This window comes from Hippichthys cyanospilos, chromosome 3, assembly GCF_059441005.1.
Source record: "Hippichthys cyanospilos isolate Australia breed blue-spotted pipefish chromosome 3, RoL_Hcya_1.0, whole genome shotgun sequence".
Classification (NCBI taxonomy): domain Eukaryota; kingdom Metazoa; phylum Chordata; class Actinopteri; order Syngnathiformes; family Syngnathidae; genus Hippichthys; species Hippichthys cyanospilos.
The window spans coordinates 3,116,230-3,139,926 of NC_142371.1; the positions used below are offsets into that span (position 1 = coordinate 3,116,230).

Here is a 23,697-nt window from a genome sequence, read left to right on the forward strand (position 1 = left end):
AATAATGAACAACAAACCAAAGCATTCTGGGATGCTTCCACCGCGCACACAGCTGTGCTGTTTACATCAATCGCCAACGTAATGATCCTATTATGGCATCTTCAGAGTATTTTGAGGACTTGCCAACTGATCTAAAACTGCCATACCAACAAAAAGCGACTGTGAGGAGGAATCGACCCATACGTGCTGTCCAAGACTGATTTTTCAGAAGAGAATGCCTGGCCAAGTGCGTCTTACATCGTTAACTAGCTGCTGTTGACAGCATGCGCCATGACATACCACCAGATGAAAGTTTAGCAACCACTGGAAGCTTACAACTATTTTCCAAGCAGATGGAGACAGAGTGTACTTCAAAATCTTATCCAAACGTGCCGTTTCAGATGCGTGGGTAAGATGCCGGTAGCGGTTGGTCCTATGCAGGTTTGGAAATGAAAACGTGCTTTTGCATTACTTGTCTACACGTTAAATAATAACGACATCATGGTGGTTCATTTTTGCGGGTGTCATCAACCTGATAGTTGCATTTTCCTTGGTGTGAAGGTAGCACACGTCTCTTCAATCCCTTGACTTGGACAGCGGTAGTGGGGTGCTTATTCAAGTGAGTTCTTTTTCCATCCAATTTCGGCAGAAAATGATGAGCTGTCATTCACCTATATGTATGAATATCATGCTATTTAGCAGTGGTTTTCATTATGCTTTGGATTAAGTCTTTCGTGGGTCCTGATGCTTTTTTAAGCACTGCATAAGCTAGGACTGTACACAATATTTGTGCCAAAGAAGCACACAGTCATGAATAATATCAGCCAGGGGTTTGCTATTGAATGAGAAGGTTTTCCACCAGTATTGTATATTTGCACTTTTTGAGGCTAACTTTCACCCTTTGTGTATTGTACTACACTAGTTTGTCATGAGAAAACAACTTGGGAACTGAACAGAATTTGTCTTGTAGCCTATTGACTCACTGTACTGCGACAACATTAGCAATGCTACATGAAATAATCCAGCGACATAGCTGCGCTGTGACAAAAGTAAAAATGTGCGTGGGAAGTAGACGCAGAACAAGTAAGACTGCTTTCCTCTTTGTTTTTCTTTGGGACCAAATTTACTTCCTGGACCTCACATAGACATGGACATGACAAAGTGTGTTTGTCTGTCTTCAATGAACTGAAACACACACAAATTCGCACATCATTTGTTGACCTCTCCATTCACTCTCACACATTGCCTGACATCATCATAAGAGACCTTCAAGGTCTTGATTTCACCCACGTACTGATGGATCTGCGTGCGTTGACCTTGGAGTGACCTCTGAGGGATGGGAGCTCTTGGACAGATTCCCGTTTCCTTTGGGCTGCTCGTGTCTCATGTGGTAGTAATAAATCCGGCACAAAACTGAACCCTGCACAGCTGAAAGGTGTTTTGACAGACCCACATGCTGACTTTCCCTCATCACACGTGATGCTCTTTTCTCTTGTGGGTCATCTTTGTGGCTCAAGCGGAGTGATGAAAGGTACATGTCCATCTTTAAGGCCAGTGTTGGCTGTTGCAAAGTTTCCATTCGAAAAGTTTTACTTAAAAACACTTTGCGCACATGTTGATAATTTGTTCTTTCGATTTCGCTACACTGTATGTACTGTTCAAGAATTGTTTTAATAATGTTGTCCAGATGGAATTAAAAAAAAAAAAAAAAGATTCAAATGCAAAGCGGTTTGTTGGCGTAGTGGTTAGCCCACCCGCCTCACAGTTTAGGGACCCGTGTTCAAATCCATTTCACTCTGGCCTTCCTGTGTGGGGTTTGCATGTTCTCCCCGAGCCCGTGTGGGGTCCTTCTGGGCATTCTGGCTAAACACAGTCCAAAAAAATGCAAACCAGGTGTATTAGACATACTAAGATTGGGTATGATTGGGTACCTGAATTGTTGTTGGTTTCTGCGTGCCCTGCAATTTGCTGGCAACCGCTTCAGGGTGTCTCCCGTCTACTGCCCGGAGTCAAGTGGGACAGGCACCAGCAAGCCCACGACCCTTGTGAAGATAAGCGGCTCTAGAAAATGGATGGAAAATGGATTCAAATGCACCTTTAAAAAAAAAAAAAATAAACAACATCTCTTAAAATCATCGTAAACCCATAAAGAACTGAAAAACAAAGTAATTGTAGAATAGTGCATAGCACATATAACTAACACAATACAATATAATATCCATCCATTCATTTTCTATAGCCTAATTAGGGTCACAGGCGAGCTGGTGCTTATCTCAGCTGTCTGCAGGCAGTAGGCGGTGGACATATAGAATAGAATAGAATAGCACATAGAATAATAAAAATATGGGGTTCTCTTTTTGTGAGCCGCGATGAACACAGCCGACTTCGTTCGAAAAAAAATGTCTCTTCGCATTCCCTTTAAAACCCCTCTGTGTCAATTTTGACTCAATTCGGTAATTTGATCTTGATACATCTAACATAAAGTGTTGAAAAAAACATGAGGAAGTTAAAAATGACTATAGATTGTAAAAACATGTAGCGGTTCACAATGGTTCACCATACGCTCATTACCAAATGCTTGCAATTTATTTGATTATAAAGTTTACACTAGGGACCCATGTGACCATTAATAAATGGTGGAAGAATAAACTGCTTTGCTGGAGCCTATGCAGGAAATCGAAGCATGCAAAGTAGCCTCTTTTTATAAGGAATATAAGCACGGGTGGATAATTTGAATTTGGCCAGGGACATTATATGTCTCTGAGGAAGGCACAATGTGTCGTGTGTTTTGGTTAAAGAACAAGTACTGTTGGTTTAGGTTTTGAGTCCAAGTTTGGGTAGGGCTCGGGCCAAATTTGGTATTAGCTTCGGGTTTGTTTTCGAACTAAGATAGTGATGGGGCAAGGTGAGGTTTGAGTTAAGATTTCGGGTTATGATCGGATTGCTTTAGGGAAGAGGGTTGTGTTAGGGCTTGACTTGGACTAGGTTAGGATCAGAGTTTTGGACTAGTCTCAGTTCAGCAATAGCTTAGTTTTGTGGATATTTATGTGATTGGGAACAACTCAATTGGGTGTCAACCAGGGGTATCAATGGGTTTTCTGGACAGGTAGGTTAAGCTCCAGGGGGATACAATATTTCGTTCAAACCTATCTTTATGTTTACAGACAGGCCTACGTACTGAAAATGAAGCTTCAAGTATGTAGTCTGGGATTTATTTGGTGTTGTGCATATGATTATTTCCAGCTGTCTTGTTGCTCAGAACATCAGTGAGCATGGCTGATTTTCTCCTGTGTTTTCTCCGAGTAACACGGTTTTCGCACTGAGTCTGTTTCTCGTACAGCCGCTCGTCTCACCTGAAGGGACAAGCCGGGGCCACTGCTGCAGGGAGGAAGCGAAGATGTCCAGCGTTCGGAGCCGCAACTCTAATTGGATTAGTTGAAAAGGAAATGGGAGTAAGCGGGGATTTGCACACTAACACAATTTCACCTGTTCCGAGGAGCGACCCCGCTTTGTCAATTAGTCCAATCCGGGCATGAAGTAAGAGCATGAAATGGTAATTTCTCCTGTGTTCACAGCAGGCTGTTTGTTTTGAAAAGGATGTCCTAGCCAAAGGGCTCGTGGACCCGTTTTGTGTGTAAGCACCATTGAAAGGAGCCTCAAGTTGAAATCGCAGCCTTGGAAAGAACCACAGGATCTTTTTGCAGACACACTATACAAATGATTCAGTGTCTGTCCTCTGTGTCTGTGTGTAATTGATGGTTGCAGATAAGTTATAGTACATATTTCATGTGTCCCTTTCCAGTCTTTTGTACCCTTTCAAGGCATCTTTGGAGGAGTCACAGTTCAGCTATAGGCTGAATCATTCCCACCACGGTTCTGGTGACATATAATAACAGTAAGCTAGTTGGGGGCCTGCTTAGCCTCCCATTGCTGAGTGCATCATTTAGATTTACTTTGGGTTATCATTTAGTTATTTTCGTTAAATTGGTACAAACAGTATTACAGTGATTTTGAAACACATGCATGGGCACAGAAGTTTTGCCAAAATGGCCAAATCCAAATGGGATCGCTCATCTGCGAGACTTACATATTGATGTGCCTGATTTTGTACCGACAGGAAGTAAACAGATGCATGGAAAAACATAAAAGCTACTCATTTAAGGGGAAGGCTTTGCATAAAATTGGGTTCATCCATCCAGCAGAACTAGTCCCTGATATCTGTTTGCTTTTCTTAATTTAATGAGCCCGAGGTCCAAGTTCTTTCACACCAAACTCATTAAAGCATGCTGTTCTGGGCCTTGGAGCAATGCAAGAAGAGACAAGAGCTGTCCCCCAAACGATCTTTAACATTGCCTCGTTCAAAATGTCTCTGGAAACCCAACTGAGTTCTAAACCTGCTTCCTGTGGGTACATTTGTTCATTAATTAAGAAGTGTGTCCCAATGTGAAGTTTTGGACAGTCACACATAGCGCGTGTGTGTTCAAGAGTCCAAGTTAAAGACTGTTCTTTAAGACTATGGGTGGTCTTTTGACCTCTCTTTCCAAGCGCCAACGGCAAACCGTGGTTATTATCAGCGAAGAAAGCAAGCTCACCCGCGCGAGATTCACCTTCAGTCCAAGCGCAGATGTGAGTGACCCAACAATTCTCCCTCTCAGTTTAGACGGCCTCTATTACAGGTTTTGAGTCCCACACCAGAAGCAGAAAAAAAATGCACAGCTAAATGAAATCATTCATTTTCTGGTCTGATGTCATCCAAAAATTGCCATAATTGCGCAGGCCTGGCGTCTCTGGTCTGTGACTGACGGAGACACCGGCACTGCAGAGCGAGGTGAGCGTGGGGCAAACTGTTAGTGTCTCCTCAAATGTGTGAGGGGTCCGCCGCGTGGGCTGCCGGACCTTTTTCTTCATCTTCTTGGAATCACCACAAAGCTTTTAACCGCAGTCCGGGCGAGGACAAGATTGAACTTGATGTGGCGGGACTCACCAGGCTAATGACAGACTCTCAAAGGCAACAGCAGAAGCTCAGGGTGCTTCGCTGCGTTGTGTGGGGAGGCACGCACATGCACTTAGGCAACCGCACCGAGCCCGAGAACCACAACTGCACGGAGAGGTTATTCTCTCCGAGGAAAAAATATGCCTGACGGGGTTCTGCTCTTCTGCAGCAAAAGCTCCCTGCAGTTTCCATGACGAATCGGTTGAGCACCCTCGGTCGCGCACAAACGGACCAGACCACCCCAAGCAACCCTGTGCTGCAATTATTACATAAACACAAATAATACATTTAATAACCCTTAATGCTTACAGTGTTATTCTCGTGTGAATGTTGTCACGTTCATTATCTTTGATTCCTTTCAACAGCACTGCAGCCGATGCGACACGTGATGCCAGTCTTTAATATTCACAAAAGGAAGAATGACACTAATTATCTGGCTGCATTTTTTCCCCAACCACATTATATAAAAAACAAAGCAACCAACAGGCACTGTCTGCATAGTTACCTGAGTCTGTCTGTCTTTTGATCTATCTATCTGCCTGTTTTACCTCCCTTTTTATTCTAACTCTGCTTTATATTGATTTAATCACTTTTTTACTATTATATTTGTGCATGGTAACTTGTTTTGTTTTAGTAATTTTATTTTAGTAATTGTGCGGGACTACTTTGGTCAGCCCTTTGAGGTTTTTTTGAAATGTCTTTACAAATATACTTGACACTCTATCTATCTATCTATCTATCTATCTATCTATCTATCTATCTATCTATCTATCTATCTATCTATCTATCTATCTATCTATCTATCTATCTATCTATCTATCTATCTATCTATCTATCTATCCATCCATCCATCCATCCATCCATCCATCCATCCATCCATCTATCCATCTATCCATCTATCTATCTATCTATCTATCTATCTATCTATCTATCTATCTATCTATCTATCTATCTTTACCTACCGACCTTCCTACCTTCCATTTGATGGAACACATGTTTCAAATGACACTTACCTCCCACTGCTGTGTGGATTTGTGAAGAGAACAAAGTGTGAACTGAGTTATGTTCTTAAATTTGAGGTGATCAGATAGAAAGAGGTCACAGGTCACAGTTAGGTCAATTGTTCCCCTCTGTTCCTGAGCCAAAGACTTCAGTAGACGGGGCTAACGGATGTTCAGGATTGATCTCGGTCACCCGCTCTTCCTCTCGGCCCGCTTCCTCTCTTATGTCACAGCCAAGTGTCCCACTTCTCTACTTGGCCCACAATGTCACTCACTACCTGCCAGACGGGCGGCCCAGTCCTTGAAGCCCGGGTTGGGTCGGCTCGTACGCTGGGCCGGTTGCGTAAGAGCGCCGCAAAGAGATAATGCTCTTTACTGAAGACAGGCTTTTCGTTTGCACTTTCAACTGCTGCTGCTATTAACACAGTTAGCGGTGCTTCATTCCGTCATTGTTCTGTCATTGCTCATTGTAGTATGACCATTATTTTTGAGTTAAAAAGTTACATTAAAAAACTGTGACTTCCTCTAGAGTAGATCTTTTCCATTTATGCGTACATACAGTACATGGTTTATTATGTAGTTTGACATTTTTTGTGTCTGTAAATTATTTGATGGACAAGGTCTTGAATCTAACGGTGGGCTGTGAATTTGATGAGCTGATTTTCAGTATGGACATCAACAAAATAATTGACCTCTTATCACCACCAATATCAATTAATAATAAAACAAAACAAAACAAGAAATTGATTGAGATGTTTCATCATTTATCCTGGGAGTTCCGTTCCCCCAAAACACCCACAATTATTGAAGAGGAGATTTAATTTTTTTGTTTTGTTACTTTTGCTTCCCTTTTTAGATGGTTTCTTTTGTTAAAAACAAACAAACATAAAATGTATTCATTTTTTGGTTTGGTCCAATTTATAAAAGAAGAACAATATGTATTAAAATAGAAAGGTAAACCTGCAAAATAAAGTTATAGTCATAAATGATAATGATGTTCATTTGCCAACAATACTGATTATGAGGGTCCTATAGTCTTTTTAGACATGCTTAAGACCTGGCTGCACAAAAAGACTGTAATCTGACTGGGCAATAAGATTGAACATATTTTACATGTTTAATTAGTCACCCCTTATGATCGTTTTAAAACCTAATTAGCCACGACAGTTCACCCCTGCTTGTAAAGACAATACTTAAATAGAATACTGGAAGACTCACGCAGATTGTTTGGTATTCGTATCTTACACAACAGCGCGGCCTAGTGGTAGTGATTTGAACGTATAAAATTTAATTCGACTTTTCCTTTTCTCTCTCTCTCTCTTTCTTTCTCTCTCTCTCTCTCTCTCTCGCTCTCTCTCAGTTGTGACTGATAAACAGGTAAACAGTAAACAGTGCCTGATGTTTTTGACACAGCCGCTAGAGTGATTTTGTTTAAATAGTACGTGGAGTCGTGCACTGTGCCCTGCCGTCTTCAGAGCAGAAAGATTAATCATTACACACTGACCTCCTTTGTGTGGAGAACACATATTTAAACACACAGTATGTTTCTGTCATGAAAAAGCAATCATCTATTAGAGAAGAACAAAATGTCCTGAGCATCATAATACTTTGGCAGTAATGTTATTGAAATCTTTGCAAAGCAGCTTTAAAATCTTCCAGATGGCTTGTAGCCTAAAAAAAAAAGATTTGCTTCCAATTTTAGCCACAGAGACCATGTTAATTTAGAAGTTTGTTAGTGTGGACTTGCCAGTATGTATACATGTATGTATAGTATGTATGCATGTCCATCCATCCATTCATTTTCTAGCTGCTGATCCTCACAAGGTTTGAAGGCTTGCTGGCCTATCCCAGCTGTCTTTGGGCAGCAGGGGGGGTTCACCCTAAACTGGTTGCCAGCCAATTGCAGGGCACACAGAGACAAATTGGAGTGTCCAAAATACCTACCATGCAGGTTTTTGGGAATGTGGGAGGAAACGTTCCAGGAGAAAATCAATGCGGGCATGGAGAGCACATGCAACATGCTGGGATCAAACCCACAGCTTTTGCATGTGAGGTGGATATGCTAACCACTCCTATCTATCTATCTATCTATCTATCTATCTATCTATCTATCTATCTATCTATCTATCTATCTATCTATCTATCTATCTATCTATCTATCTATCTATCTATCTATCTATCTATCTATCTATCTATCTATCTATCTATCTATCTATCTATCTATCTATCTATCTATCTATCTATCTGTCTGTCTGTCTGTCTGTCTGTCTGTCTGTCTGTCTGTCTGTCTGTCGGTCGGTCCGCCCAAAACCCATCCATCCATCCATCCATCCATCCATCCATCCATGCTAACCACTCCTATCTATCTATCTATCTATCTATCTATCTATCTATCTATCTATCTATCTATCTATCTATCTATCTATCTATCTATCTATCCATCCATCCATCCATCCATCCATCCATCCATCCATCCATCCATCCATCCATCCATCATCATCATCATCATCATCATCATCATCATCATCCATCCATCCATCCATCCATCCATCCATCCATCCATCCATCTATCTATCTATCTATCTATCTAAATAAATAAATAAGTAAATATCAGTTATGCACAATATTTGTTGCAGTTTACCATTTTTTTCCTCCTACTGTGGTTTTGTTTCCCTCCTCCTGGTCAATTAAATTGTATTTATTCATTCGTTTGTCACGTAATAACTATTTGTCATTTAGTATAAATAATGAACAAAAAAAATAATGAACAATATATATACAAGTACATATAGTGATTGCTGGACATGTGACTATATTTTCGCGGAACGAACTAATTCGTATCTCACGGCACCATCGCATTACGTAGGCCTACTGGTAAATTGACAATGGCAAAAATAAATGAAAGCGTATTCAACAAGAGAATGAATTCCCACCGAGACGACTCTTCTCTTCGTTTGTTTGTGCTATTTTTATTTTAGGGGAGTTGCTACATGCTAATATATACGGTGATGACAATTTTTATTTTCCTCATCATGTGACGCTTTGTGGGTTGTTTCAATACATACTGTGTCCACGTTTAAATGTACGTTTTAATAGTCTTTCAAGGGTGAACTGAGTTGCAAATCTGCCGCCTGCCCTTCAAGCATTTGTCCAGTCAACGTCTATATTTAGCTGTCAACTGGAGGACGCGGACACGCCCTCCGACTGAATGAAGTGCACCGCGCGTAAAGTCCGACTTGCGGCCGAGCGCCACTTTAATTGCTTTCTCTTTCACGCACCTCGGCGTTTGATTTAGATGCAGCCATGACGCGGGAGGAAGAGTTAATCCGGATAGCCAAGAAGTTGGAAAAAATGGTGTCTCGAAATAAAACGGTGAGTGGAGCTGGACACCCGTAGGCGGCGCAGCTCGCTGTGTTGTCCCCTCTGCTGAGGGTAAACACAAGGCCTTGTTGCGTTACTGCAACTTGAAATCAACTTGCACGAACTAATGGAACACTTCTACAGTTTGGTGTGCACGCAGTGTGTGTGGGTGTGTATGTGTGTGTACGCTCGCGCGTGTGCTTGTGTCGCGCACTTGTCAAGGCTCCCTGTAAAATACGATCAACAGGTGTTTGCAAAACACTGACATGGGAGCAGTTGTGGAGTGCAGATTGATGTGGGTCAAGTGCTGCCAACTGCTTAGCTGTATGAGTGAATGTGTGCGTGGTGCATATGTTGAATACAACGTAAACAGAAGTTGCATTTTGCAAAGTATTCAGTGCGTTGCAAAGTGCGCTGTTGCTCTGTTGGCCGGCTCTAAATTATACATTGCGTTTCCAAGTCTTTTACAGTAAAGTACTCGAATTTTGGATAGAACATTTTTAGCGCTTAAAATAAATAACCTTATACTTAAGCCTACATAGCTGCATGAGGTGAGTAAGATATTGTAATATCTTGTATATAGGCATGAAATATAAGATTGTTGTCAAAAAGATTGTCCTTCACTATCATTATTTTTGGGGAACAAGTGTGTGTTTATTTTTAGAATACCTCCACTGCAATGTATTGTTGGCAAGTACTGGTTACACAATACATTACTGTTACTGTGATTTGAAAGTACAATCGTTTTATTTCAACTTTTTTTTGCAAATTAAAGGAACATCCACTCTCGACACTCTGGCTTCCACACACACTCCCAAAAAAATTAATGGCAGGTGTATTGGACATAATAAATTGTTGGATGTCCCCCACCTACTGCCTGAAGTCAGCTGAGATAGGCACCAGCAAGCCTTCAACCCTTGTGAGGATAGGCAGGTCTAAGAAGTGGATGGATGGATGAATTAAAGTGTCCTATATATGAGTGCTATTGGTGATTTTAAATTTAGACTGATATAATCCCATACTGTTTTTTTTAATTATTTTTTTATATATATTGGACCCAAGTCCAATTTCAATATCTGATCAGGACACCCTTTGAGTTACTTTCACCAAAGCAAACTGTATATTCTGACTTTTAAATGTTCATTTTTAAGTCCCAACCAATTAAAACAAACTATTTGCTTTTCATTGCCTCAGAAAAAATGTTATTCTCTAAAGCAACAAAAACAAAGCCAGGAAAAACATTCCTCCTGGATGCTTTGGAATCATATTCTATAGCACCTGCCATGTATAATATCTGGCTCCTCTCCACTACACACGAAAAAAATACAAAAAATATTAAATAGCTCTATTAACATATGTACTAACTGATTGACATTATTGTATATTCTGTTGAATTAAGCATAAACAAAGTAAGAATATGCATAGACTCAGAACAAGATGAGACTGAGTTTAGTTACCACAAGGAAAAGACAAAGAAACTGACACAAATATTTTCATGAGAAACTTTGTACTTTTTAAAAAATATTTTTTAATGTCATGCTTTTCAACAATGAACTGCTACGTACATATTTATGACTTGAGTAATTAAAGGGGAAGTCAACCCTAAACCTTTCTTTAAAATAATATGATCTATGCACCCCCACTAATTCAGACTTGACATTTTGATTAATATTGCATTTGTGTATTATAAATTAAGACGCAAAATCCGCTCTCTTGCTATCGAATGAAAATGACATTGCAGTTGCTCAGAGCTCAAGTAACAACATCACATGACCTAAGTCATAAAACAGATGCCGTGATTTGTTACCTTAGCTCTGAGCAACTGTGATGTCATTTGCAGGTGGCATCCAATGACAAATTGGCCTCCCCTGAGATGAATCACAACGTGGATTTAATTCATGATGCACAAACGGAATAACGGAATGCAATGTTTACTGTAATGCCGGTACGTAGAACATATTTTAGAGAAAGGTTTTTGGTTGACTTATCCCTTTTAGGAATTAAATGGTAAATGTCTTAAAGGTGTCCAACTTTGAATGTGCAGGAAGGTGCTATGGACCTGCTGAAGGAACTCAAAAGTTTCAAAATGACACTTAAACTCCTCCAGGTAATATATACACACACACAAGAACCAACTGGAGCAGGTCCCTTAGTGTGATGATAAATTTACAGACTGCGTGGAGAAAAAGTATTGGGGCATGTTGAAAACAGAGGAAAATAACAACTTCATTCCTCTCTGTAACTTTTTTTTTTTGTCTATCCATCCAGAAGAACATTTGGTAGAGAAGATCTTGGATGATAATCTGTGTTCAATGCATCCCAAAAATTTGTAGTAGACATGAGTTTAAATTCTTCTCCATCAAACTCACAACAGCCTTTTGGAAGCATCCAAAAGTTCTCTCTCTGACATGAAGACTCAAGACTAACCAAATGCATATTGGAATAATTGACTAAGATGTGTGCTAATACTTTCTCCCATCTAGCGAACGGGTAATCAAAGCTCGAAATTCATGGTTATATTTGTCTTAGGAGACAAGAATCGGCATGTCTGTGAATAGCATCAGGAAGCACTGCACAGACGAAGAAGTCATTGCTTTGGCAAAAGTCCTGATTAAGGAATGGAAAAGACTTTTGGGTATGTCGTGCGTAGCTGCTGTTTTGGCTGTGCAGTTAAATAGATCATGCCCAGACAATGTTTCCCCTGATGACACACAGACTCCAGCCGTTCTCAAACGGAGAAAGCGGCAGAAGAGCCCAATGGTTTGGACTCTGGCAAAGAATCCGTGTCTCCAAACGTCTCACCCAGGTCAGTAAGTAGCCCAGCAACAGCTGCACCAAGACCAGACGTGTAAAACGTCTGCAATGTTTGTCACAATCATGGCGTAACGGGCCTCGCTACTTCTCTTAGGGTTTAAAATGGTGGCTGTAAAAATCTTGGTCAAATGCAAGTTTTGTGCACTTTTGTGGTGGTATTATTCTACTGTAAAAGTGTGCCAAATATATGATTTCCAAAAAAAGGAAAAATGCTAATAATAAATGTTAATTCTAATAATGCTAATAAATAATACTAATTTACTGCGATTCAAAATCAATATAAAATGTCCCAAAATTGCTTTACTAAATAAATAAATGAATGAAAACCGCTTCTTGTCGGCTCCCAAGGAAGAAACTAGAACATCGCGGCGCCAGCAAACGGATTTCAAAATAAACACACCAAATAATAAATGGACATGAATGCAATGGCTGAAGTACACTTTTATGTTGTAGTTGTACTGCGGCATTAACCGTTACGTCACATCTCGATCGACGTAATCACACCGGGCTTAAAAAAAAAAAAAGAAAAATCATATTCAATCATTAATGCCAAGAAACTGCTTTTCAATCACGCTGTCATTGAACAACACAGCACAAGTCTCCAGCATTAGTGATAGCTGCTATTTATATGATGCCTTCAAAGGAAGTCATTTTAATCTGTGTTCCAAAAGTTTTATAAACATAGTATTAAAAAAACACAAAAGATTAAGTATAAACTGAAAAAGATCTTGTAAAAAAGTTTGTTACACATGAAAAATGAGAAATACTGTATGTGTGTGTAAGTATGTATTATGTGTATGCATCTGTTTGTCTGTGTATAAACACAAATTATTATATGCATATACAGTACAGTATATATATATATATATATATATATATATATATATATATATATATATATATATATATATATATATATATATATATATATATATATATATAGATATATAGATAGATAGATAGATATTATATTCTTATGAGTTTATATTAATGCTGACATCCAATAAGAGGAGTGTGACTCTCTCTGTCTTTTTGATGTGAAACAGTATCTACTCTATATTAACATCTGAGTAAGTAGAATGCAAGGAGTAGTGTCTACTGTATATTAACATCTGAGTAAATAAAATGCAAGGAGTAGGATTAGATCATTTTTATACGTCTTTATACTTCCTTTTTAAAATATAAACCTCACTAAACTGAGCATATAATAACCATTTCCTTTATCCGCTTCTTTTTTTTTGTTCTTTTTGTTCTCAAATTTTGAAATGTGTTTATTTTACCTTCAATAAAATCAACCCATCAATTAATTACAGGACATAGTCCGTCAAGTCACTTATGTTCACAAATAAGGCTTCCGTCTTCCACTCTAGTGGTTTGTATGTCAATCATAGAATTGAGTAACATTTGTGGCCCACGTGCAATGTAATACATGTAATAAACAATGACACTCGAATGTCCCCATTTGTCATCCTGTCGTGCAAAACAAACTGGAGTAGGTCATGATTTTTGAGCAATCATAGATTGAAGCGAAATCATTGTCAATCAAATCATTTTGAATGGTGAAACGTTTTGAATCAAAAATCAAATCGTATCGTAGATCCAAATATCACAATCAAATCGAATTGTGAGACAGTGGGATATACCCACACCTATTGTTCGGTATTTGATAAGAGCAGTGGAAACAGCAGCAGGGGAATGAAAAATGTGTCACAAGCTCGATGACAACATAAGCAGAAGAAAAGCGGAGTTTGTTGAGCCATCTTGCATGTAGTACTTTTACATTGCAGAAGAAACGATTTTCCTTCTTTTGCCCCAAATAAAAGAAAAACTAAGACATCGTTACATGTTTATTATCCCTAAAAATGGAGCATCTATTGTTCTTATTGTTGGTCGCAGGAGATTGGACATCAAACAGAGACATAATTCAGTCCCTGATGCAAACCAGTCCATTAAAGACAGCAAAGGAAAACATAATGAGGAGCCCAAGATTAAAAAGGGGCACAGAGATGAGCGTGAGGATGAAAAGCACCTGTATGGGAAACGGCTAACAGAAATAGTTCAACAAGAAGCGGAAAAGCCACGAGAAGCAGAACACAGTCATCTTGAGAAAAAACAGAAGTATGACAAAGACCGCTTAAAGGAGATCAGAAAAAAGTTCAACTACTCGAAAGCCAAAGAAGAGTGCAGACCTGAAAGGAAGATGAACTCATTGCCAGACAAACCTGCCAGCGACATCGACAAGGAAAAGTCTACTACTGCCCCAAAGCCATTATTTGAAAGGTGAGATGAGATCAATCTCAAATGTCTGGAACAGTGCTTCTCAACCTTTTTTCATTGATGTACCCCCTGTGAAATATGTTTTCATCCAAGTACGCCTTAACCAGCGCAAAGCATTTTTGGGTTTAAAAAACAAACAAACAAAAAAAAACAACTTAAAACTTCATTTGTTATTGTCCACATAATACTACCAACATAAAGTGACGTCTTTTGGATCATAGAAGAGATCTGTTGTCAAAAAGAAATAATTGAATTATTAATAAATATTTGTCCACAGAAAAGCGTAAAACATAAACCGTCATCTTTTGGGATTACAGTCGAGATCTGTTTCCAAAAATAAATCATTAATTAATTATTAATATTTGTCCACAAAAAATAATCCACATAAAATGTCAGACCTTTTCCTCAAAAAGAAATAATTATAAATAAATATTTTTCCACTGAAAATATTCAACATTAACCATCATCTTTTGGGATTACTGTCGAGGCCTGTTACCAAAACAAACAAAAAAATCATTAACTTAATTATTAGTAAATATTTGTCCACAAAAAAAAGTAATCCACACAAAGTGTCAGACCTGTTTCTTAAAACCAAATAATTGTAAATAAATATTCGTCCACAGAAAAATAATCAACTTCCAGTGTCCTTTTTTTGGATCATAGTAGAAGTGTGTTCACAAAAATAAATCATGAACTTGACAGGTAACGAGAGGTGGCACGTGACAAATTGGGTCCAATCATTCTAGTAGAATCTGGCTTTTAAAAATAATGAAATTGAATAACCTACTGAACATAAAATGTGTTTTATGAATTTATATTTTCCTGAAACATTTAATTATCTCAACAATTATTTTTAAAGGATTTTTGTACGCTTGTTTGTTTGTTTTATTTTAAATCTCAAATACCTCCTGGACTTCCTTCAAGTATCTCCAGGGGTACCCGTACCCCCATTTGCGAACCACTGGTCTAGAAATTATATCGTAGGTGGCAAAACACACAACACTACAACTAACTAGAATTAAATCAATACAAAACCTTTTCATTTTAAAACAACCAGATATACACTAACATATTTAGTTTATAAGTTATTTTTTTGAGGGGGGGGGGGTGCTTTGTGTCACATTAAAAAAACTAATTTAATCCAGTGGAATTTGTGGACGAGGAGATTAAGGCAAGCGGATGTTGTGAATAGTTCTCCAGAGAAGACAGCAAGAGTGCATAGTGGTGGAGTAGCAAGAGTAAGTTCAGTGCCATGAACAAGAATTCTTGTCTTTTAAAAATAGTAATAAAAATAATAAATAAGTACATTCCTGTCAAATATGTCTTTTTATGGAGGGAGTCTGACACCCTTGACCAGTGCTTATCTAATATTAAGATCATTGAGAACTGTAGAGGTGGGCATTTTACACATTTTTGCTGTTACGCCATTGACAGTCCCGTCGATATGGGGACTCCCTTCTGTCATCGTTGGCGATCCATCATTTTTGGAGATGAACCCAAACTGTAATCGTCGATTAGTCAGCCAAATGTTAACAGCGCTTTCGTCTTCACTTCTGGCACTTTGTCCCTCACAAAAAATGATCCTTGCCCAAGGAAAAAAAGAACAAACAAAAAAAAAAAACAATCAAACCTCCATCATCCTCAAACTAAAGTCAAAGCTAAACCTTGCAGTCTTCACGTCAATCACTCAATCATCCCGATAAGGGGGACAAGCTTATGAAAAAACACATACTAAATCCACCACACAATTTGTACACCTGGGGGGGATTCAGGACTTCCTATCCCACACCGCCAGAAGAAAATCATCCATCTCAGACATTTAGCCTGTTTTATTCGTCAATCTGTCGCGGACCACTGACACGGAAGGGTTCGCTTTCGAGTGTCGCCATCGTGGAACGCTTCCGCTTTTGCCACCTGAAAGAGAAGTGTGATGTCACATGGCGGCGGATCTTTCAGAGAAAGCCTCTTCATTTCAGGAGAGGAGTTCTGGACAGCAGCATTCTCTACCCAAGCCGCTTCCCCTCACCTCCTCGGCCCGTTCGGCCTCCTCTCCCGACCAAGCGCCCGTCTGCGGTTGTGAACAGAGAGAGGTCAGCATCCTGAAAACCAAGTGCATGATGGGCTTGTCACTGCGCATGACGCCACGACGCACTTCGGCGCATCTTTACCGTGAGCGCGTTTGCCGGAGGCACACGTTCCAACACTCACGCGGGAAATTTGTTCAGGAAGGATGGTAAAGACTCCTCGCTTGGGCGCTCACATGCTTCAGGGCTTAACTCCCCCAAGGCTAAGCGCCCCGCTCTGGACTCCAAGAAAGAAAGGTCAGGCGGGATGTATTATGCGCTCACACGCATGACTGTGCAGCAAATGAATTTATTTTCAGGAAACTCGTGTTTTGCTCACATTAGGAAAGCTCCAAAAGACCCAAACGCTCCGTGGGCTCCGTTTTCTTTTAACCTCCATCCCCCACCGCCGAGGTTAGCGTGCTCTGAAGACATCGGCTCTCGCCGTGACGTGACCGACCTCCCGCTCAAGCTGTCTTGTCCTTTTAGAAAAGAGCCCCCCGATCCAAATGCTCCTCTGCCTCCGCTGCCACTTCATCTCCACCCCCCAGCTGTGCCAAAGCGCCCCTCGCTGGATGGGAAAAAGGAGAGGTGGGATTCGATTCGTAACGCCACAGCTCAGGCGATGGAATACTTGAAGACTTTTGATATATATTTTTTTACCGCAGGAAGGACTCCTCAGACTCTAAAATTTCACCCCAAAAGGCAACTGACTGTGTGAAAAGAGACAGGTTCGGAAACTGGGACAAAAATTCCCCATTTCTGGAATGGATATGTAAAGACGGAAATAAATCGTGCTTGAGATAGGAGTAGAAGGCTTTCTTCTTTTTTTTTTTAAATTTATTACACTTTTTTTAAATGAATTTATTACACATTGTTATTTTTTGTATTTTATTTTACGTATTTATTATTTATTTCAATCTCAAAGACATATTTCAAAAAAATTTAGGAGTCTAGACATATAAGACCAGACTTTTTTTTTTCCAAGTTTTTGTGGGTGTGGGTCTAGAAATAACTGCAACCAAATGAATATATATATGAATATATATATATATGAATATATATATATATATATATATATATATATATATATATATATATATATATATATATATATATATATATATATATATATATATATTTGTTTGGTTGTTTGATATATTTTAACAAACCTGGCTCAACTGGTAAAAAAAACAAAAAAACAACAATCTTCAAAGGTTTCTGTGTTTTCTTCTTGCAGGAAAGACAGTTTGGATAGTAAAATCACTAAAAAACAGCCAATGGATGCAAAGAAAGAAAGGTTGGATATGCATGTGTGTGAAAGTGCATGTTCAGCTGTTGGGCAGATCAAGATTATTAAAGAAAACTATGAAAAAAGGAACTCAAACAATTGGAAAAACATTTCTGTGAACAATAAAAACGCTTATACAAAATGATAACCAACTGAAACTTAGATTTCAAACACAAACCATAACTATAATGATAGCAAAAATGGCTTTCATTTCATCTTTGTATATAATAAATAATAAAAATTAATATAATAAATTAGTTTTTATTTTAAATGTAGTTCTTTTGGTACTCTCACTCAACACTCGCAACCGGCCGGTCAGGGATCTTTCACTCTACTAATTGTTTTTTGTTACCTCATAAAAGGACAAGTAGTCAATATATTTAAAACAACAACAAAAAACATTAATAACTAACAAACTTGCTCTAAAAACTAATGAAAATGAATCACATTAAAAGATGAAGTCATACTGAAATAAAAACTAACTATACTGTGAAATCCCAAAGTATTCTTACCCTGGGGCAGATACAAGGCTTAATTTTACATTGATGGATGATGGCTGTTGGTAAATCAAGTTTTGGCTTATACATAATGTATAAAGATCCTGGTCAATTACACTTACAGGAATTAAAAATGAGAGAAAATGTTCTTGCAGAGTTGATTTTTTTTAATACATTCGTACACAAGAAAATTTATGAGATGGAATTCGTTCAATAAAACATAAATCTTCTAGCATGACTAAAGACCCAAATATATCAATGTTTCTTGTAAATCGATTTTGTTTCTGTCTTTCAGGAAGAACTCCCTTGACTCTAAATTAAGCCAGCCAGTGAAACACCATGCAACAACTACTAAATCTGACAGGTCTGCACCAAGTACTATTTTTAATTTTCTTCTTATAGAAACATGTTTCCTCAAGTGTATTGTTACACAGGCGGGAGTCGGACTCAAAGCGCAACAGCCTTTCACCCCCTGCAAAGAAGCTCACATCGGAAAGGTACACGCAGCACTCATAAAGTGAAATCTGGTGTTATTAAAAGCAAAGAGGTGATGAAGTTGACTCTATGTGACAGGCGAGAGTCTCATGGCTCAAAGGCCTCTCAGCCGGGACCTCCGCAAAGAAAGCTATCCACTGACTGCAATGAAAGGTTGGCAGGTTAAAAAAAAAAGTGCTCGTTACATGAGGTTGCATTTTGAATGCAATTTGCATCTTTTTTTCAGAAATAGCAAACCGGAAACCCCTAAAACTCCCACCACGCCCACCAGCCCTATGTCACCTGCTTTCGCATCCGCTGGGGGTCCATTACCGCCTCACCTGACTACTGGAGACTCTGTCCGAGACAAGTGCATCGAGATGCTGGCCTCTGCCCTGCGCACCGACAGTGAGGACATTTTTATCATCGCTAATGAACTGCACAGTGGTCATTTTAAGAACATATTGAGGTAGTATATTTTAATGTTGAAACGCCAACATTCAAACGATGAGAAACTTCAAAGATGAGACAGTCAAAAGGTGTGCCTGTGTGTTAGATGCAAAATATTTGAAGGGGCCGCATACTTTCAAATTAATATTTGTCCTTTTTTTTTAATATCGACATATTCATCATTGTCCATCTATTCTTTTGTTCAGCAGAACAAACAAGTGATGAGAATCACTACATGGTTGGTGAGTTTAGCATCTGAAAAATATTATTTTGAATCGACTTAAAGTGTAACGGAGATTTAGATCAGAAAGTTATTCGCCCACAGCAGGGATAAAGCTTGAGGAATGTGGGGTAAATGAAGTCCTAGCTAGCTATGCAACATAAGTCTGCCATTTTTCCCTATCATCAAGTCGTGGGCCAAATTTTTAAACCATTCAAGTTTATTTCACAGAAAAATTGCGGATTGGATACAGTTTGTCTTTATAAAGATTTAAGGAACTGCCCCCCCCCCCCCCCCCCCCCCTCTAAAATGCCTTCCAAAGGCACAAAACTAGGTGAACTCTGCAAAAAAAAGTATTAATGACAAGTCAAATAATACCCAGTCCGAAAGTAAAGCAGCAAAAAAGAAACACTTTGGAAGCTCGAGAAAAGGAACAAATCAGACATGTTGAAACCAAACAAATGAACACTCAAAATAACAAAACTTTACCAAAATGGACAGTTATATCAATGGTTGCGATATGAAGAAGATGATGACTGATGCTACATGTAAGCTCATTCTGTTATTTTAATAAATTTGAATGCATTTTACTGTGACAATTGTTAATATCTGTTTTTTGGTTTTATGTTTTTTTTGCTGACATCTTGTAAATGCAGTTTAAACTTTGGACTCACTTTGTCCTTTTAATAGCACCAGTTTGGGACTCCAAACGTTCCTGTTAGCTCCCATAGCTTTTTAGTGTTGCGAGTCCCGGGGATCCAACAGCTTTGAGAGGTAAAATGAGACATTGAGTAGATAGATAATGGGTATTCCAAGTGGTAAATTAAATGTTTTGTGGATTCCTATGGTGTGAAACAGAGGGTCACACAGGAAAGGCGGTCTATCTTACTGTCCTGTAGAACAGACAGCTAGAGACTAGGGGTGATTGAATCTTGGTATCTCACTGGCTCTCAGAGAACAAAGGGAAATGTAATTTGAGTATACACATACATGGGTGATGAGTAATTTTGAATGTGCATGTCACTCTCACTATAAGAAGACAGGCACAAAAGAGGGTGGGGTGCATGCATTTTGCAGGAGACTTCTTTAGAGGCCATTGTGTGACTAGAATAAAATCTGTTTATACCGACATGGGTAAGTCATTTCCATCACCATCTGCTACCCCCTGGTGCATCCGGACAGACCCTCTTCACAGAGGAAAAAAAACACTATCTATCTATCTATCTATCTATCTATCTATCTATCTATCTATCTATCTATCTATCTATCTATCTATCTATCTATCTATCTATCTATCTATCTATCTATCTATCTATCTATCTATCTATCTATCTATCTATCTATCTATCTATCTATCTATCTATCTATCTATCTATCTATCTATCTATCTATCTATCTATCTATCCATCCATCCATCCATCTGCATACCTACCCACCTGCCTACCTACCTACCATACATACTTCCCATTTATTTTTGTCTTCAATTTAATCTAATCTAATGTCTCTTATTGTGTTTTGTTCACAGATGACTACAAAGACTTTGGGACTAACTGTGACAGCATGGCAGCAGAGATTGAAGATCATATCCTTTGATTCAGTCAAATACGCGCATAAACTAAGCCTGTGGTTAACATCTGTTCTTCCTTAACTTATTGACGCACATATCTATCAGGAGATCAAGGCCACCGACATGAAATATAAGAACAGAGTGAGAAGCCGCATCAGTAATTTAAAGGACCCAAAGAACCCTGGTCTGCGCAGGAACGTTCTCGCAGGAAGCATTGATTTAAACCGCATTGCCACTATGAGTGCTGAGGTAATGTCGATCTAACAGTGAATCAAAATGACTTTATTTGAAAAAGGTGACATCCCTATTATTGTAAAAAGGATTGAAATGAAATTATATATTAGAAAGTATTCCTGTGACGATTATGCATAGTGTAGCTTAAAGGAAGTTGTAGCAGTGAATACAGCTCATATTAAAACCGCAGCCTGACAACACTGGAATAACAACACTCAGTCAAGCATTACTCTAGGAACCAAAATTGCAAGAACACAAACACCCTAACGCCACTGCAGTCACTTCCCACCACACTCGTTTACATACGTAATATAGCTTTGTTAAATATTTACAATGAACTTTGCCACCGTCTTCCAAGTTACTTTCTGTTTAGATATCTTCCATTGACTGTTTCGCAGCAAAACCTTTTTGACGATGCCACACGGATGCTTTATTTCCCGAGCTTTCAACAAATGCACTAAAATGCCAAGATACTGACCAGGACATGTAGACAGCATTGGTAGATGAGACACTCATTTGTATACAGTTCGTCACTTCAAAAACAAGTTTATTTGGGATTGAGTAGCCCTCCGATTTGTTAGTAGCACAATATCCCAACACATGAATGATTCTTTTTATGTCTTGACCACGTTTTGTGCTGTGTCTCTACATAACATAAAGGAGATGGCTAGCGACGAGCTAAAACAACTGAGGAACGTCCTCACCCAGGAGGCCATCAGGGAGCACCAGATGGCCAAAACTGGGGGCACCACCACCGACCTGCTGCAGTGCGGCAAGTGCAAAAAGAAGAACTGCACATACAATCAAGTAAGTCACAAACAGCAAGTTGGCCCTGGTGGTTACCTATGCACAAATGAAGATGAACTTCCTATTCTGGATGTTTTTCCATTGGCAGCAGGTCCTGTGGGAAGCCATTTTAGATCACAAGTCATCTGGGTTTCCAAATAAACCTGTAGAGTTAAGATAAACCACCGCTGGCCGCTCGTCGGTCAAGAAGATTCCTCCATCCATTGATTTAGTGTCGCTGTTGTCTTCATTAGTGAAACAGAGCGCATACCGTTTGATTTATGGGAAGAGGCGCGCCCTGAACTGGTCACCAACCAATCACGGTCAAAATAGATAGCATTTTTCAGTTCCGAAAGGAAGACCTTCAATTTGCTTCTCGTATATAAGATGAGAAGATAAGATGACGGATGAATGGATGGATTGATGGAAATAACAGAAATTAAATAATTAGCCATTTCATTTAAGAACTGGCACCAGACTGAGTCTTTCGATGCTTCTTGAGCTGATGTCCCACCATTAGTGGATAATAGTTTTGCTGAGGCACATGGTGGAATTCTGAATTGTGCATAGATAAACAATGGATTTGATAGGTTCTACTGGACATAACAATGATAATAGACATTTTTGAACGCCTCGTACATGTTGTGTATGTGCTTGATAGGTGCAGACACGCAGTGCTGACGAGCCCATGACCACATTTGTCCTGTGCAACGAATGTGGAAACCGTTGGAAGGTCAGCTTGTTCTTTCTCTTAAACTGTGCACATATGTTTAAAAAAAAGCCATTTAATGACTGTTCTGTTTTTCCATCTTTCAGTTCTGCTGATGCCTTCTTGGTGAAACCACCATTTTTGTTTTAATGAGGAGATTCTAATTGTAGTTGGTAATTTTAAATATTTTGTATTTCTACCATTTTCACTTGAAATTTTTTAAACATGCTAATAATGAAGGTCTGCTTTAAGAAAATGAAGCTTGAGCATGAATAAAGATGAGTCATTAACTCATCCAATCCTAAAGTGTCCAGACATTCAATCCCAGGTACTTATTGACAGCATTTATTTCTTTAATTAATGTAAGGGAGAGTCCGATAACCGCTAGCATTGAATGAGTGAAGTATTATGATAACACACAATGTGAATGAAACGGCTGAGTAATTAGGATTTGTTGCAAAATGCCATCATGAAAATATGCATTGTTGACATTACAGCGGTTAACTTTGTATGTAATTCCAATTAACTGTCTCGGTAATCTACATGATGCTTGTTTATAATGTCACATTTATTAAAGCCGCTACTCTCGCTCGCAGTCGTTTTCATTTGCTTTTTGTCATCTATTAGCAGCAGCGGTAATGCCTCAAAACACATGCTTACAGCAGATGGCAACAAAGTATCACGATTGTTCTGCACAAGCAGCGGCTCCAGTTTTAGATGTCTCCTTTGGGTAGCAACCGCAAATGAGAAGCAGGCTTGTTAATGCTGAGCCCAAAAGCCTGTAAAGCCGACAGGGAAAAGCTTCTAGGCATGAAATGCCAAATGAGAACTTCTATCATTTTCATGCATACACAACACTAACTAAACCTGAACAAAGCAAAGACAGACAAAGTATATTGCTGGAAATTTTATAGAAATAACAGCCCTTTTTTTTTTGCCATCTGGGTAAGTTTTCATCTGATTGAGAGGAAGCTACATTTCA

The 23,697-nt window shown here is 39.0% G+C and overlaps 1 protein-coding gene and 1 long non-coding RNA gene across 4 annotated transcripts; one reads left to right on the forward strand and one right to left on the reverse strand.

The window, feature by feature from the left end:
- Positions 1-1,072: 1,072 nt before the first annotated feature.
- On the reverse strand, positions 1,073-6,238 carry LOC148425471 (uncharacterized). The gene is made up of 4 exons (XR_015865149.1): positions 5,986-6,238; positions 3,333-3,401; positions 1,911-2,040; positions 1,073-1,842 (listed from the first exon to the last, which is right to left on the reverse strand). It is a non-coding gene; the product is annotated as an uncharacterized LOC148425471 (long non-coding RNA).
- Positions 6,239-9,166: 2,928 nt separating this feature from the next.
- On the forward strand, positions 9,167-23,310 carry LOC148425472 (uncharacterized). 3 transcript variants are annotated; one of them, XM_088410485.1, is made up of 20 exons: positions 9,167-9,345; positions 11,378-11,440; positions 11,863-11,968; positions 12,049-12,139; positions 14,044-14,427; positions 16,401-16,514; positions 16,650-16,745; positions 16,833-16,901; positions 16,977-17,078; positions 17,156-17,218; positions 17,728-17,787; positions 18,571-18,639; positions 18,710-18,772; positions 18,849-18,923; positions 18,997-19,157; positions 20,945-21,000; positions 21,080-21,235; positions 21,881-22,027; positions 22,668-22,739; positions 22,823-23,310. In XM_088410485.1, the coding sequence occupies exons 1-20, from the start codon at positions 9,277-9,279 to the stop codon at positions 22,829-22,831; spliced, it is 2,025 nt and encodes a 674-aa protein (XP_088266611.1). In that variant the 5' UTR covers positions 9,167-9,276; the 3' UTR covers positions 22,832-23,310. The 3 variants fall into 3 exon arrangements, with proteins under 3 accessions (XP_088266611.1, XP_088266609.1, XP_088266610.1); XM_088410483.1 differs by having other exon boundaries at positions 16,833-17,078; XM_088410484.1 differs by lacking the exon at positions 17,728-17,787 and having other exon boundaries at positions 16,833-17,078.
- The last annotated feature ends 387 nt before the right edge of the window (positions 23,311-23,697 follow it).